This window comes from Magnolia sinica, chromosome 3, assembly GCF_029962835.1.
Source record: "Magnolia sinica isolate HGM2019 chromosome 3, MsV1, whole genome shotgun sequence".
Lineage (NCBI taxonomy): Eukaryota > Viridiplantae > Streptophyta > Magnoliopsida > Magnoliales > Magnoliaceae > Magnolia > Magnolia sinica.
The window spans coordinates 84,910,976-84,925,342 of NC_080575.1; the positions used below are offsets into that span (position 1 = coordinate 84,910,976).

The 14,367-nt window shown below is 39.4% G+C and overlaps 1 protein-coding gene across 1 annotated transcript in view; it reads right to left on the reverse strand.

Moving 5' to 3' along the window:
• Positions 1-1,624: 1,624 nt before the first annotated feature.
• Positions 1,625-14,367, reverse strand: part of LOC131240104 (gamma-secretase subunit APH1-like) — a 39,540-nt gene continuing 26,797 nt past the window's right edge. Inside the window, exons 5-6 of the mRNA XM_058238153.1 lie at positions 4,181-4,308; positions 1,625-1,916 (exon numbers count right to left, since the gene is read on the reverse strand). Of these exons, the coding sequence (XP_058094136.1) occupies positions 1,776-1,916; positions 4,181-4,308 (269 nt within the window). The 3' untranslated portion in view covers positions 1,625-1,775. The remainder of the gene's footprint in view (positions 1,917-4,180; positions 4,309-14,367) is intronic.

Sequence of the window (14,367 nt, forward strand, 5' to 3'; positions counted from 1 at the left end):
AATGGAGGCAACTTGTGGATGTGGTCCTTGACTGTGGAGGGCCCACCTCGATGTTATACAACGCCCTTCATCCATTTTGCCAACTCATTTTAGGGGCACGGGCCCAAAAATGAAGCAGATACATATCTCAGATGGACCACACCACAGGAAACAGCTGTCATTGAATGCCCCACCATTAAAAACTTCCTAGCATCCACCGTGATGTTTTTTTGTCATTCAAGCTGTTGATATGGTCACACAGACATGAATGAAGGGAAAACACAAATATCAGATTTGATCCAAAATTTTCGTGGCCCACAAGTAGTTTTTAATGGTCATTCACCACTGCTGCTTGTAGTGTTGTCCACCTGAAGTTTGGATCTGCTTCATTTTTGGATCCATGCCATAAAATGATCTCACAAAATGGATTGCGGCTAAGATATACAATGCACACATCAAGGTGAGCCCCACTCACATCACCGGATTCGTTCAGGTCACAGCTAAAGCCGTCTCCCATGTCGATCATGTCACACGTGGGTCCAACTTCTTATATGGAGAAATGTGGTCAGCTCGTACAATTGGGGCCCACAGTTCAGTTTGTCTAAATCATCGACATGGTGGGCTTCCCCATATATGAACCATGCATCAAATTTTCACTGTTTCTGGTCAAGAGGACAAGCCACTCTGCAGGTTGAATGCGAATTCTTGCCATATTTCTCTCAGCCATCTATTTGTGGCCACTTTGTCAAAGGGATAGGATTTTCCATCTGTGACCATTTTGGTGCATAGATCATCCAGTAAGGCTCAATGGACAAACCAAGGTCTTACTCAATATACAGGGGTGGCCCACCTAGTGAGAGCCTAATTTTTTTAAGTGGAACCTATTGTTTTCTTGGAACTGATTTCCTACAGAAGTGGCATGTTGGTGTGATAGACGGTACACTACCATAAGCTGTTGTACCCTTGCCTGTAGATGCTCTTCTCAAATAGAGTGAAGATTTGTGTAAAATGTAAATGGGTTTGGACAGAGCACAAAGATGGGAATTTGTTGAAATAACATTTCTCTTCTCGTATCTATTTTCTACAGGAAACCATTTTTTTACCAATTTCATTCAACAAGCTAGCAGCGACGGGAGATGTAATATAGGGTTCAATGGATTTCTTGGTGACAGAAGAATCAACAGGAACCACTCCAATTTCAAATTCTCTAAATGCCTGATATGACCAGATTGTTGGGAGATGCTAAGAGCCCATTTGGTTGCCACTTAAAAAATGAGTTCCATTACATTTTAGTTAACACCAACTACATATGAGAGATCACAGTTTATATAAATTGTTGGTTGTAATTTGTCATCCCTACCAAACGTGGTTTTAAGACTCGGATGAGTCTGAGACGACTCGTCCAAGTCGACTCATTCGGCACCACCCAATCTGGTTCGATACAGCCCCTGACTCGGGCAATCCACAACTTGACCTGAGACCAAACAAGTCAATCCAAGTCACTGAGTCTAAAAACCACACTACCAAAAAAAAAAAAAAAAAGATCTCTGATACATAATTACGACTAGAGAAAATGAGACCGACTCATTTTCAAGTGGCAACCAAACAGGCCCTTAAATAACTGTTCTTAAAGGATTCAAAAAAATTCGAGACCACTCCAAGATGGAAATTTTCTCACTGCCAAAATTCAATCAGTTTTTTGCCCTTTTCTAATCTAAGGATACAAATATAGGTGATTATACAATGAAAAATTTGCCAAGGATGGTGTCAGACAGGACTATAAAATGAAGTGACAGCTACATATTCACCCGCCCGATTGGAGTTTCGGTGAGTCGCCTCCATACCATCTTCCCGCAATGCAGCAAGGTCAAGATCACCATGAAGTAGAGGACAGGAACACCAACAATGCAACCCCCAGGCACAAGATTAATCAGTGTCTGAAATGGAAAAAATGATGCCAATCAGAACAATAACAAAATCAAAATTGAACTACAGCTCAAAGAATGGTGCCTTGGATTGCAACAAACATGAAAAATGCCTTTGGTACCAGTACAACCTACGGCACCAGCTATACTACTCATAAACCATGCGTAATATTTTCTCAATCTATCAATAACCACATTTTAAACACTTGATTGTTACCCAATTTCACCCAGTCAACCATGCAAATGTGGGCAACTCAGCTTTTATAAAACCCGGGATGACTCAATTGGGAAATCGTAGATGAGAGTCACAATGGTCAGAAAGAAGAGCTAAAACCGAGTAATCATTCTAGCATCCGAGAAACTCCAAATTAAATAAATAAATAAATAAAAATCTGATTAATACATGGGCATCTATACTTTTTTTAGAAGTAATGAAATTATATTAATAAGCAAGAGAATACATCAGAGGAACTGAATTCCCAACGCAAGAGGTTGACCGGCACCTTCTCTGCCCAACATATCACCAAATCATTTGCCTCTCTTCCCACATGAACATTTTAGACTTGAAAAACTCACATAGTTGACCAAGTTTTAAGTTGAGATTTAGGTTGTTGCTAGGTTCTTAGTTGAGTATTTAAGTGTTATTGTAGTCATTCAACCAATCATAGCTAGGGCTTCAAGTTGGGTTCGGGTCAACCCAAACCTGAACCCAAAAGACCCGACCTGAGTTCAGGTTGGGTTGTCGGAGTCTTCTAGTTGGGTTAGGGTTGGAAAATGCCAACCCAACGTGAAATCATGGGTTCAGGCAGTGTTTGAAATATCAGTATCGCGTTACGTATCACACCCTTGGGATATGGATATGCATCGGTTATCGCATTGAGATATACCGGTTGTATAGCGTAATGTATTGTTGTTGTTGGAAAAAATGGGGAAAGATTGGGAAATTGGTCGAAAATTTCAATGAAACTACAATGATTGCTAAAAAAGACATCAATATACACTTACAAATCAAAACATTAAAAAAAACAAATGCACATAATAGGTTTTCTTTATGTGGGGACCTAATCTATGCGTTGTCTAATTGAATTGATGCAAGTATATTCAAAGTCTATTCATATAATTTATAAATGTAAGACAAGTGGAAGCACAAGCAATACATTCAAAAGTAAAAGACGAATAACTAGATCAGGTTTACATACATGTTTGATTTTATGTTTGGACACAGATTGCAAACGATTTGTGAAAAATTAATTTTATTTTTTTTTAATTTTCCACAACTCGGCCCATCTCTTCCAAATCCATTATTTTTCATGCAAAACATGAAAAATCGTGAATTTGTAACAATTTGACACTGATTTAATGTGATTTACAGGGGAAAAAAAAAAGGATCGAAAATCGAAAATACTCACCAGATCGAACATGTGGGATATATCCCACTACTTGTGTGTTTCATATCGCATAAGTGAGGTGCAAGATTAATTGTGGGATATATCGGCTGATATCGTCCATACTTAAAACACCGGGTTCAGGTTGAGCAAATTCAGATCAGGCTGGGAATAATCACCATGTATTTGGATTGGGTTGGGTCAGGTTAGGGTTGACTATAGAGAAATTGGGGTTGGGGCGGGTTAGGGTTGAGTGTAGAGGAATTGGGGTTGGGTTCGGGTTGAGAACCTCAGATTGGAATTCAGGTCGGGTCAGATCGGTTGGATTGCGGGTTGGGTCGGGCTCGGGTTGACCCTCAACCCGACTCAACCTGCCTGAGTTGCACCACTAATCATACCTAAATCAAGAGCACTTTCTATTTTTCCTCTTTTGAAAGATAGAATCAAGAGCATGCCAGCATATATCAATAATGTCTATTCTTTTGAGTTTTTACTGGAAAAGAAAAGGTAAAACCACATTCTGGTAGCCTTTCGAAAAAGAAAAGAAAAGAAAACCACATCCTGGTCATATATAATCAACCGATCATATATCAATAATATCCTTCTTTCAAGTCTTTAAAGAAAAAAGATAAACCACATCCCAGCATATTCTGAAATAAACATATCCATGATCAATGGTACAAAATACCAGCAGCAGATGCCCATCCAAGGACACTTATTAGTAGCAAGTTTCAAAGCTCTTCCCAGCTATGAATTTTGATTTCCAGCAATGAAAATCAACCCAAAAACAAAGAACTATCTAAAGGATGCAAGCAGCATTATGATTTCAGGATGAGATAATATAGCGACAAAGTATTCAAATGCTTGAATCTATTTTGATTTGATAGTTACCGCCATAGCTGCAACAAAATGAACCACTGGAACCAATATTTGATCTGTTTTCCTCCCTTCTGCATATCCATTGAAAGCAATGACCATCGAGAAGGTGTGGATTGTCACAAATCCAAGAGAAATAATTGCTGCCAAGCAACATGGGAATCAGTAAGACAAAAAACCTCAACCAAAGGAAATTTCAAGAAGATACACAACCATGTTACTATGAAGTTATATAGTCCTGAGCCTCATCCAATGCTTTCAAATTTCCAATTGCATACTTGTGCAGCCCGCGGTAAGGTCAACCAGATCATTGATTTGATGGGCCCCAACTTTAATATTTGGTGCCCCAAAACTCTGCCTGATTGAAAAGATCCTAAGCCTTTGATATGCGACTTACAGAGTGTGGCTAACAAATAGACAGTTAAACTTAAAAATACTGCCCTGGTCCATATTTGGCAGAGAAAAGGCCAAAGATGGAACTGTTAGGATCTTCCAATTGGAAGACCTTTGAGCATTCTCCATCCACAGTGGGACCGCAGGGCCCATCAAAGCAGCGGAATGGATAGCCATGGGCCTCCCACATCCGGAATTGGGAGCATCAGTAAACTATACTCTTACTGAGATTCCGGATCCCACAATTTATACACCCTTCACATAATGGAAACCTCTAACTCAATAAACAGAGATTTATCTGAATGAATAATGTCAGTCTGATGATAATGTCATGCAGTGGACTAAGAAAACAAAATGGTGATGAAAGCCCCTTTGGTTACCAATCAAGAATAAAAAAATTAAAATAAAACTCTTTTGTTTATTACCATTAGCAAGTGCAATGTTCATAAATGACCTTTGCTGAGCCCACGTGCATGTACAGGTCAGCTAATGTGCATGCTGCCAAATATGCCAGCATGGCAGACAGGTGAAATATCCAAGCCATCCATTGCCATTAGAAGGGTACTATATATATATATATATATATATATAGAAACTGTGATAACTTTATTAAAAGGAGCAGAAACTCGGAACTAAACAGAAAAAGAAAAAGAAAAAGGCTACAAACCCTCCCAGCTTTCCAGAAACACCCCCACTAACTTTGATGACAAAACCCATTCAATCACAAGCAATTTGGCTTTGCTGAAAACCTGATATGAATCGAGTTTACGATTCCTGAAACAACGCTCGTTTCTTTCTACCCAAATGACCCATATACCTGCCAATAGGCATAATCGCCATACTCTTGCCCTGGATTTCTTTAAACCTCCCTCATGCCACATCAGGAAAAGACTGTCCGCAGAATTAGGGGCGGCCCATACTGACTTAGCAGAAACAGAATAAAGGAACAGATGGTCCACTGATTCTTCATCCCTCGTGCACATAAGACATATTTGGAAGTATGAAATTCTGCTTGCACAGGTTGTCTACTGTTAGCACCTTTTTTCTACCAACAAGCCACACCAAGGCCACCACCTTTGGAGAGCCCCGTATCGCCAAATGAACCCAGTCAGACATGCTACCACTGGAAGGGCCGCATTGAGGAGAGCCATGTATGAAGATTTAACTATGAACTTTCCAGATTTTGCCTGTAACCATAACATGGCATCGCACTCTGAGATGACGGGAACGAAAGATGATAGCTTGCCCATCAGGCACGAAAATTCTGTGGCTTCATCATCATCCAAATTCCACCTGTAAGGAGGAGCCCACACGAAGTTACCACCGATCACTGAAAAGCAAGAATCTACCCTCAAATCCACTTCTACAGCAATACCCGCCAACCGGGGGTAAAGATCACTAAGTTTTTGTTCCCTCGCCCATCTATCCTCCCAGAATCTAACCGTCTTTCCATTCCCCAAATAGAAACCTACTCCACTCCATACTTTGGATTTGACCAACGCCACCCCTTTCCACACATGAGAAGCACTATAGAGAGAAGATGATCTAATCCACCACCCACTATCTTCAGTACCATATTTCTTCGCTAACACCACTCTCCAAAGCACATCCTTCTCTACCCCAAATCTCCACACCCATTTACCTAACAATGTTAAACAGAACTTGTCCAATAACCTAATTCCTACTCCCCCTGATCGTAGGTTTACATACCTCTTTCCATGACATTAGATGGAATTTGTGGGAATCGTCCACGCCTTTCCACAAGAAATCCCTCCTCATCTAATTTTTCAATCACCAACTTTGGACATTTAAAAAGAGACATGAAGTACACCCAGTGTTCGAAGTATCGGTATCGCTACAAGTTTCGCTGGTCGGGGATATGGAAACAATATCGGTATCGCCAATAATATTGTTGATAACTAGAAATGCAAGAAAACATGGGGAAAACGGTAGAATTTTCAGTGAAACTTCAAGAGATGCTAAAATACACATATTTGCATATTTAGGAATAAAAAAATTGTAAAAAGAATGTATACACAATATGTTTCCATTTAATGGGGGCTTAAAAACATGTGTGTCATCGTAAGAACAATTTGCAAGTTTTGCTAACCATCCCGTCCATCCAACCTTCTTTCCAAACATCCATTGATATTGCAAAATGTTGACAACTTGTGATATTTTTCAAAGAAATCATTAACAACAGGAAAGGAAACAAAAGATTGTAGTCTTGATACCATGCATGTTGCGATAATGATAATAATGAGATATTATCAATGTTAGCAACGGCAAATTGAAAACTGCATAACAACAATACGCTCATTAAAAAAAAACAATTTGAAATGGAATTTTTTTTAATAAACAAACTTTTTGTGATATCTTTACGTTAGTGATGTTATTGAAATATTGTTGCTGCGCTTGTGATACAAGTGTCACCTAGAATTTATAGGGTTGGAAATATTGGCAATACATTGGCGATATCGATACATTAATAATACAAGCGACGCTTGGAATTTACACAATTGAAAATATTAGTGATATCGATTCGTTGGCGGTACTTAGCAATACATTGTTAATGCTTGGAATTTCTAATATTGCCAGTGTTATCGGTATCGCTACCAGTGTTATAGGTATCACCAAGCTGGAGATAATGATAATATCTAAGATATTTCAATAATATCGGAGATAATTCAAGCAATGAGTACACTGGAATATTAGACATTACCGATTTAATCATTGGTTATTCTAGCCCCTATAGAGAGTTGGTGGGATTTTCTCCAAGAAAGCTTGACCACGAACCTTTCAATCACCCGATCCCAAATATGAACCGACGGTTTTCCAATGCAATGGGGGAAACCGAGATATGTGGTAGGGAAAGAGCCTAACCTGCCCCCGAGCATCCTTGCAAACAGATTTGTCTCCTCTCTCGACGCTTCCACCCCCAAAATTTCACTTTTGGATATATTAACTTTAAGGCCCGATACCACCTGAAAACTAATAATAATAAAACGAAAATTTTCGACATAACCTTCGTTTGCTTCACAAAGTTATAGTGTCATCCGCATAGTGCAAATGAGAAATCTGAACATCTGATTTATCCATCAATCCCAACACCACCCCTTTATCTAACATCCTACCCAAAGCTTCCATCACCACTACAAATAAGTATGGGGAGAGTGGATCTCCCTGCCATAGACCTCTAGATGCTGCAAAAAATAAAAATAAAAAAAAAGAACGTTCCAAGATCCGTTCACCATAACTGAAAACTTAGCAGAAGTGACACATTTTTAAATCCAACTTGGCCATATAGCCCCACATCCTAGCCTTTGTAATATGTCATCCAAGAAATCCCAATCCACATGATCATAAGCATTTTCAATGTCTAACTTGCAAACAATATTGTTCGTGCCATTCATGATGGTAGAATGAATGCATTCATTTGCCACCAAAAAGATATCCACAATTTGCCTACCTTCCACAAAAGCCCCTTAGAGCTACCAAAATAACTTCGCCCAACACAACTCTAAATCTAGAGGCTAGAACTTTCGCCAATATCTTGCAAGGACTACCCAACAGACTAATAGGCCTAAAATCCTACAAACTTTCAACACCTTTATTAGTGATTATAACTACAAATGTACCTTTATTAGTGATTATAACTATAAATGTAGCCCCTAACTCTGAAGCCAAACAATTCTTATCACAAAACTCATACAAAAAGCTGCACATATCCGCCTTAATCAAATCCCAAAATCTTCAGAAAAATGCTATTGGAAAATCATCCGGACTTGATAGCATTTTCCCAAAGGATCGTGTTCTTCCACTAGTCAGATGGCCACATTGAACTGAGCAAATGTACGGTAGTGAAAAAATGGTATGAAGTTTTCAACCCATCCACTTCTAATATCATGGAACACCTACTGGGTGGACCATCTTTATCTCTAGACAGCAACATCTACACAGTGAGTTCCACCTGATGGATGATTGGATATTGTGCCTGTCTGCCACGCTGGCACGGGTGGTGTGTGCATTAGCTGACTTGTACATGCGTGTGGGCTTAGCAAAGCTCTCGTAAAATTATTTACCATACATGGAAAGAACGTAATTGCTCAGACCATTGATTTTCTTATTACACTAGCATATCCTCAAGAAAGGAAATAGAAAAAGCAGTAGGGATGTGGTTACCTGGTAATTATGTATGACAGAAAGGTTTGATGTTACATTATGATCAGAATTTACAACGGTATGAAACCTTAACATAGGTGAATGGTCAGGCTGGTCCGTGGACATGATTACAAGCTACTGATCCAACAAGTCTCTTCCACGCTCAGGCTATGAGCAGGTTGACCCATGGGCGTAATTGATAGCTGTCATTTTCTCAATCATGCTACGGAAATAAACCGTTAATCTCTTCTATAAACCACACAATCACCTAGAAATACATTGTAACCAGATGGTTTTCGTTCCATCTTGAGTTCTTGACTTTCACTGAGGCCACTTCAGCATAACCCGAGAAGCTCAAAAAAGACAATCAGCCAAGGTTAATGCCTAGAAAAGACAATCCCTGACCGTATCTCAAGATGAGATAAATTGCCTCCAAATGAATGCTTCCGAGATTTTGAGACGACAGTACCAACCATGCCTCCAACATCTACATGGAGATAGTATAATATAATGATCATAGATAAGGCAATGCCTGACTGTATCTTGAGATGAGATAAATTGCAACCAAATGAATGCTTCTGAGATCTCTAGAAGACAGTACCATGTATCCAACATCCACATGGAGAGAATAAAATATAATGACCAATGTGCTTGCATGATGAATGGTAGCATCAAAACAACTTTCTCTGTAATAGTGGAGTGGTGTGATTCAAATGAGGTGGGAATGAATGCCTTTAGAGATGGGCTGAGAATTTGCTCCTTCACTCTATTCTTGAGACTTCTTGGTGGAAGGGGACTCAAGGAGTATGGGGTCTTGGGAATCTCACAGGTGTGCCGAGCCTCGGTGCTTAATCCTTTATCTTTGACTAGATTTACGACCTAGTGAATGGGTCAAACATTTTGTTTAACCATGCAACCAGAAGTGGGAATGATAATATGGCCAATACTCAAGCAAAAGAGGGTACCACAAGATCTCCATGCCAAAATGCTTTCCATCTCTTAGGATGTATTTATTTATGCTTCAAATTTAAAATAAAATTTTAACGTCATTGACAAAAAATTTGATAGATTTGTTTCTTTCAGATTAGCACTTGAGATGTTTGCTATCCAATTGCAACTGAAATTAGATTAAAGACACCTTCCCCACTCTACTCATCCACATGTACAAACAGGTAATGTAACTTTTAGCAGATCCCCATGATCAGCGTCCTATGTATCAATAGTATTGGCTGATACTACGAGTATTTGCAGGTCAGCAATACGAAACTGGGTTGTATAACAAAACATACCATGCATCAGTGATAATGTCAATGTATTGTGATATGCAATTTATCAGGATATATAGGTGTGAGAAATGTTGTATAAATAAGATCAATCGAGCGATGCATGCGGTATTCGATTGATATTCAGAATTACAAAAATATTTAAAGAAAGAGCTTTTTTTTCTTTTTTGTGCGGGGGAAGCTGTTTCACATCACAATATGAATTTGGTAGAGAAATCGTGATACAAGAGCAAATCCAGGCTAGAACCCCAAAGGTGAGAAAAGGTTTTTCTAATACATTTTTTTTCTACAGATTATAAGGAAAACAAGTAGCAATACGTATCTCTGCATGAGTTTCATGCATTGACATGAATTTCAAGCAAGAAATTTTGATTTTTATAGGCAAAAAGTGAAAGAAATTGGGGAAATCCAAATTTCTTTCATATTCACCCTTTAAAATTGCAATGTAAGCGTGGATAAAATATATGTTGATGAGTGTAGGCTGATCTACAGATTGGCGATGCTCTTTTATATTTTCAAAACACAAATAATTACTATTTCCAACTTTTAATCATCTTATTTCATTCTACAAGGAGTCTAAAATGCCAAGTAGTCAACCTGACATCAGTTGGCAACATGAAAAGCCAATTAAGGAGAACATATACAGGTTTATTTGTTATTATTGCTGTTGTATATCGAGGAGTGAAGCGTCCCAGTTGAAGGAGTATTTGGCAAGAGTTATCAAACATAAAAGACCGCCCTAATGTTCTGAAGGAGATGAAAGCACAGATGAGGTAGGAGTGATGTAATAGTGTTGCACGAAGAGGGGTGGAAAGCATGCACCAAGGAGATCAAGGAAGAATGTGGCATCCTATACGACGCCTTGGAACTATGGATACAAGCATGCCTAGTACGATGAAATGAGGTACACCTCAGCACTATAGATATAAGCTTGCTAAGTATGATGATATTAGATACCCAAATGTCTCTATGACAAAGGATGGCAAATTGACATATGGTTCACAGGGAGACCGATAGGTCTAAAGTGCTTGAGATAATTCACACCTTCTTTCTTAGGGACAAGGGCCGAGAAAATGAAACCCAATTCTTTCGGGAGAAAGGCCGAGGCAAACAAATCCTCCGCAAAGGCAAAAAGATCCAATTTAACCATTTCCAAAAGGATTGGAAGAAAGCCAGAGGAAAACCATTAGGCCCTGGGGCTTTATCCCTTCACAAATCCTAAACTTCCCTCTTAATCTCCTCAAAAGTAATGGGCATCTGAAGACTGAGAGTATTCTCCAAGGAAAGATGAACAAAATTCAAATTAACCAAAGCAGGTCTTTTCAAGCCCTCATTCGAAAGAAAGATGATCAAAATTCAAATTATTCGGAAGAAAGCCAGAGGTAAACCATCAGGCCCTGGGGCTTTATCCCATCTCAAATCCCAAACGACCTTCTTAATCTCCTCAAGACTAGTGGGCATCTCAAGATTGAGAGCATCCTCCAAGGAAAAATGATCGAAATTCAAATGATCCGAAGCAGGTCTTTCTCAGCCCTCATCCAAAAGAAGATCAACATAAAACTCAATTGTAGCATCACGAACAAAACCTTTATCCACTAACTTAACATCATCCACCATGAGAGAGGAGATAGAATTGGCCCAAGCACAGGCAGTGACGATAGAATTGGCCCGAGCACAGGCAGTGACTATCCAATGAAAGAATCAGTGCTTCGAATAGTGCCAGTAGCGTAGTGGTAGCGTACGCTACGTAGTGTAGCGTGGCTGTAGCGCTACGTAGCGTCCCAAATAGCGTAAATCCCCTATAGCGTACGCTACAGGGGTTGTAGCGTACGCTACAGCTACGTAGCGCGTAGCGTCCGTAGCGTAAGCTACAATGTATTTTTTCATTTTTTTTTTCACGTTTTCTTTGTTTCTAATGTTGAGGAATGTAACACTTGTATTATACTTGATACTTTTAACCTATGGGATTTTTAGTTCTTTTCATAATTGTGACTTGTGGTTTCAATTAGACATTATTAATTAAAGTGGTTTACTTAAAAAGTTGTTGATGTGATAATTATTTGATTTGGCTTATATATGTGGATTGGCTTTTGATAAATGATAACTAATAACTTTTTTGAACATGCTTATAATTGATAAAATAAATCATCTTTTAGGCATTTTTATATTTTTTCCCTTTTTTTCCACTATTTATTATATTTGTCCTACTTTTAAATTAAAAAATAGAAGTATCGTGTAGCTTACGCTACACGCTACGTATTTACGCTACACGTTATAGAGGGCTAAGCGCTACGCATCACGCTACCGCTATTTAGAACACTGGAAAGAATCTGGTATTTCTATCTCCCTCCTTTGGCTAGACAGCCAAATACCTCTGTCGCCATTTTATCTCCTCCTCGAATAACCTAGAATGATAATCGAAGGATAATTTATCTTCCAATATTTTCTCTACATCTAAAAGCAAACCGTTTTCCTCCTTGATGTCTAGAGCATGGATGTCATGAGCAACGCATCCATCTCTTGCTCCCTTTGGTCAAAGATCTCCCTCTTCCAAGGGCACAATTTAGCCTTTAGCAGCTTCAGCTTTTTTAACAAAATATAGCCCGCCCTACCCACAACTTCGAAAGAGGCCCACCAATCAGAAACAAGATCCCGAAACCCTTCAACTTCAAGCTAGGCCAACTTAAACCTAAAGGGCATGGGATACCAATTAATTTCCTCCACTTTCAGAAAGCTAAAAAGAAAAATTACAGTCTTGTCAAGAGTTTATACTAGAAGCCCATTTGACTACAAAACTCTTGGATTTGAAGTTAACTTCCCCCTCTTTAGTAGCCTCATCCCGGAAAAACCTACCATTCATTTCCTCTCAAATAGACCATAGAGCGGTTAGCAAAGCCAATCACCAAAGATTTCGAGTTTTTCTCTCGAGACAAGCACCATGCCATAGTAGGAGCTCCTTGACTAATTCCAGCATAGCCCAAGAGATGCCAAAGAGACCAAGGATAGAGCTCCAAATCCAACTAGCATACAGACAATGAACAAAGAGGTGGTTAATAGACTCCGCATCCGCCATACACATCACACAAACATTCAGGAGAACAAGGCCCTCTTTTGGAGGTTGTCAATGGCTAGAACCTTTCCTCTTCCAACCAACCATCCAAATCCCGCTACTTTTGGAGGTTGTCGTAGTGCAACACAAGAGTTGTATGCCCACATGGAACTTCCCTATCATTACGCCTAAGGGTTCCATAAACCGAATCGAGAACTACCCCGCCTTGTCTTTCATCCACACCATTCTATCCATTTTCTTCTTTAATCAACACATTATGTTGAAGGCAATCGAGAAGTCTTGCAAACTCTTCAACTTCAGCATCAAGCATATTGCTATGGCATGGGGGGCTCCACACCACTTGAGACTCAATAAAGTTGTAATACATTGCAACCATGATATTCTTTTTCAAAGCTAGATGCGCCACCAACGGGAAGGCTCTTTGGAGAGGAATCTCCCCAGCCCACACATCTTCCCAAAATATAACCCTTTCCCATTACCAAAATACAATACCTTCATTGAATGTTGAGTTAATGCGCGCTATACCTTTCCAAATCCAAGAAGCTTTTGTAAAGGGAGGAGGCCTTAGTTGCCCAGTCGCCGCTCTCACCTCCATAGTTTGCAGCAATTACATCACGCCACCGAAGTATACGAAGGAGTGCAGTTCGTTTGATGACCATCAAATGAAATGTGAATAACCCATCCTCCTTTGAAACAAGGGGCGCTTCCAATTCTGTAGGACTGTGATTCGTCAGAATATCCCTTTTTCTTCCAAATATTTCTACAAATACGCTTTTTTAAGATAGAAGTACGTTTCTTTGGAACCACCATTGGTAATTCTAAAGATCCCCCTGGACAGCCTACACACCACCTCCTTCCCCACCAAAAAAAAAAAAAAAGATGGTATTTTTCCTTCTCCAAACCTTGCCAAAGAAAATCCCTTGTCAACTTTTCCAACTTGGCTATAACTGACATCAGGCATCAGAATAAAGACAGTAAAGTGGGAGATTCGACAAGACTGCTTTTGATTAGAGTAATCTAACCAACAATGGAAAGATACCTCCCTTTCCACTTAGCTAATTTCCTTTCAAATCTCTCCACTACTACATCCCATAAGTGTTTAGCCAGCTTCCCTATGCGAAGGGGCAAACCTAAATAGGTCAAGGGAAAAGAACCCACTCGGCATTTAAATATCTGATGAGGACATCCGAGCACCTTTTAGAGTTTATCAGAGGAGGAGAGTTGCCCCAGTTTCTTTATGGCTAAGTGATCATTATATAGAGCCTAATGAGCTCAATTCGAATTCCTAACCACGT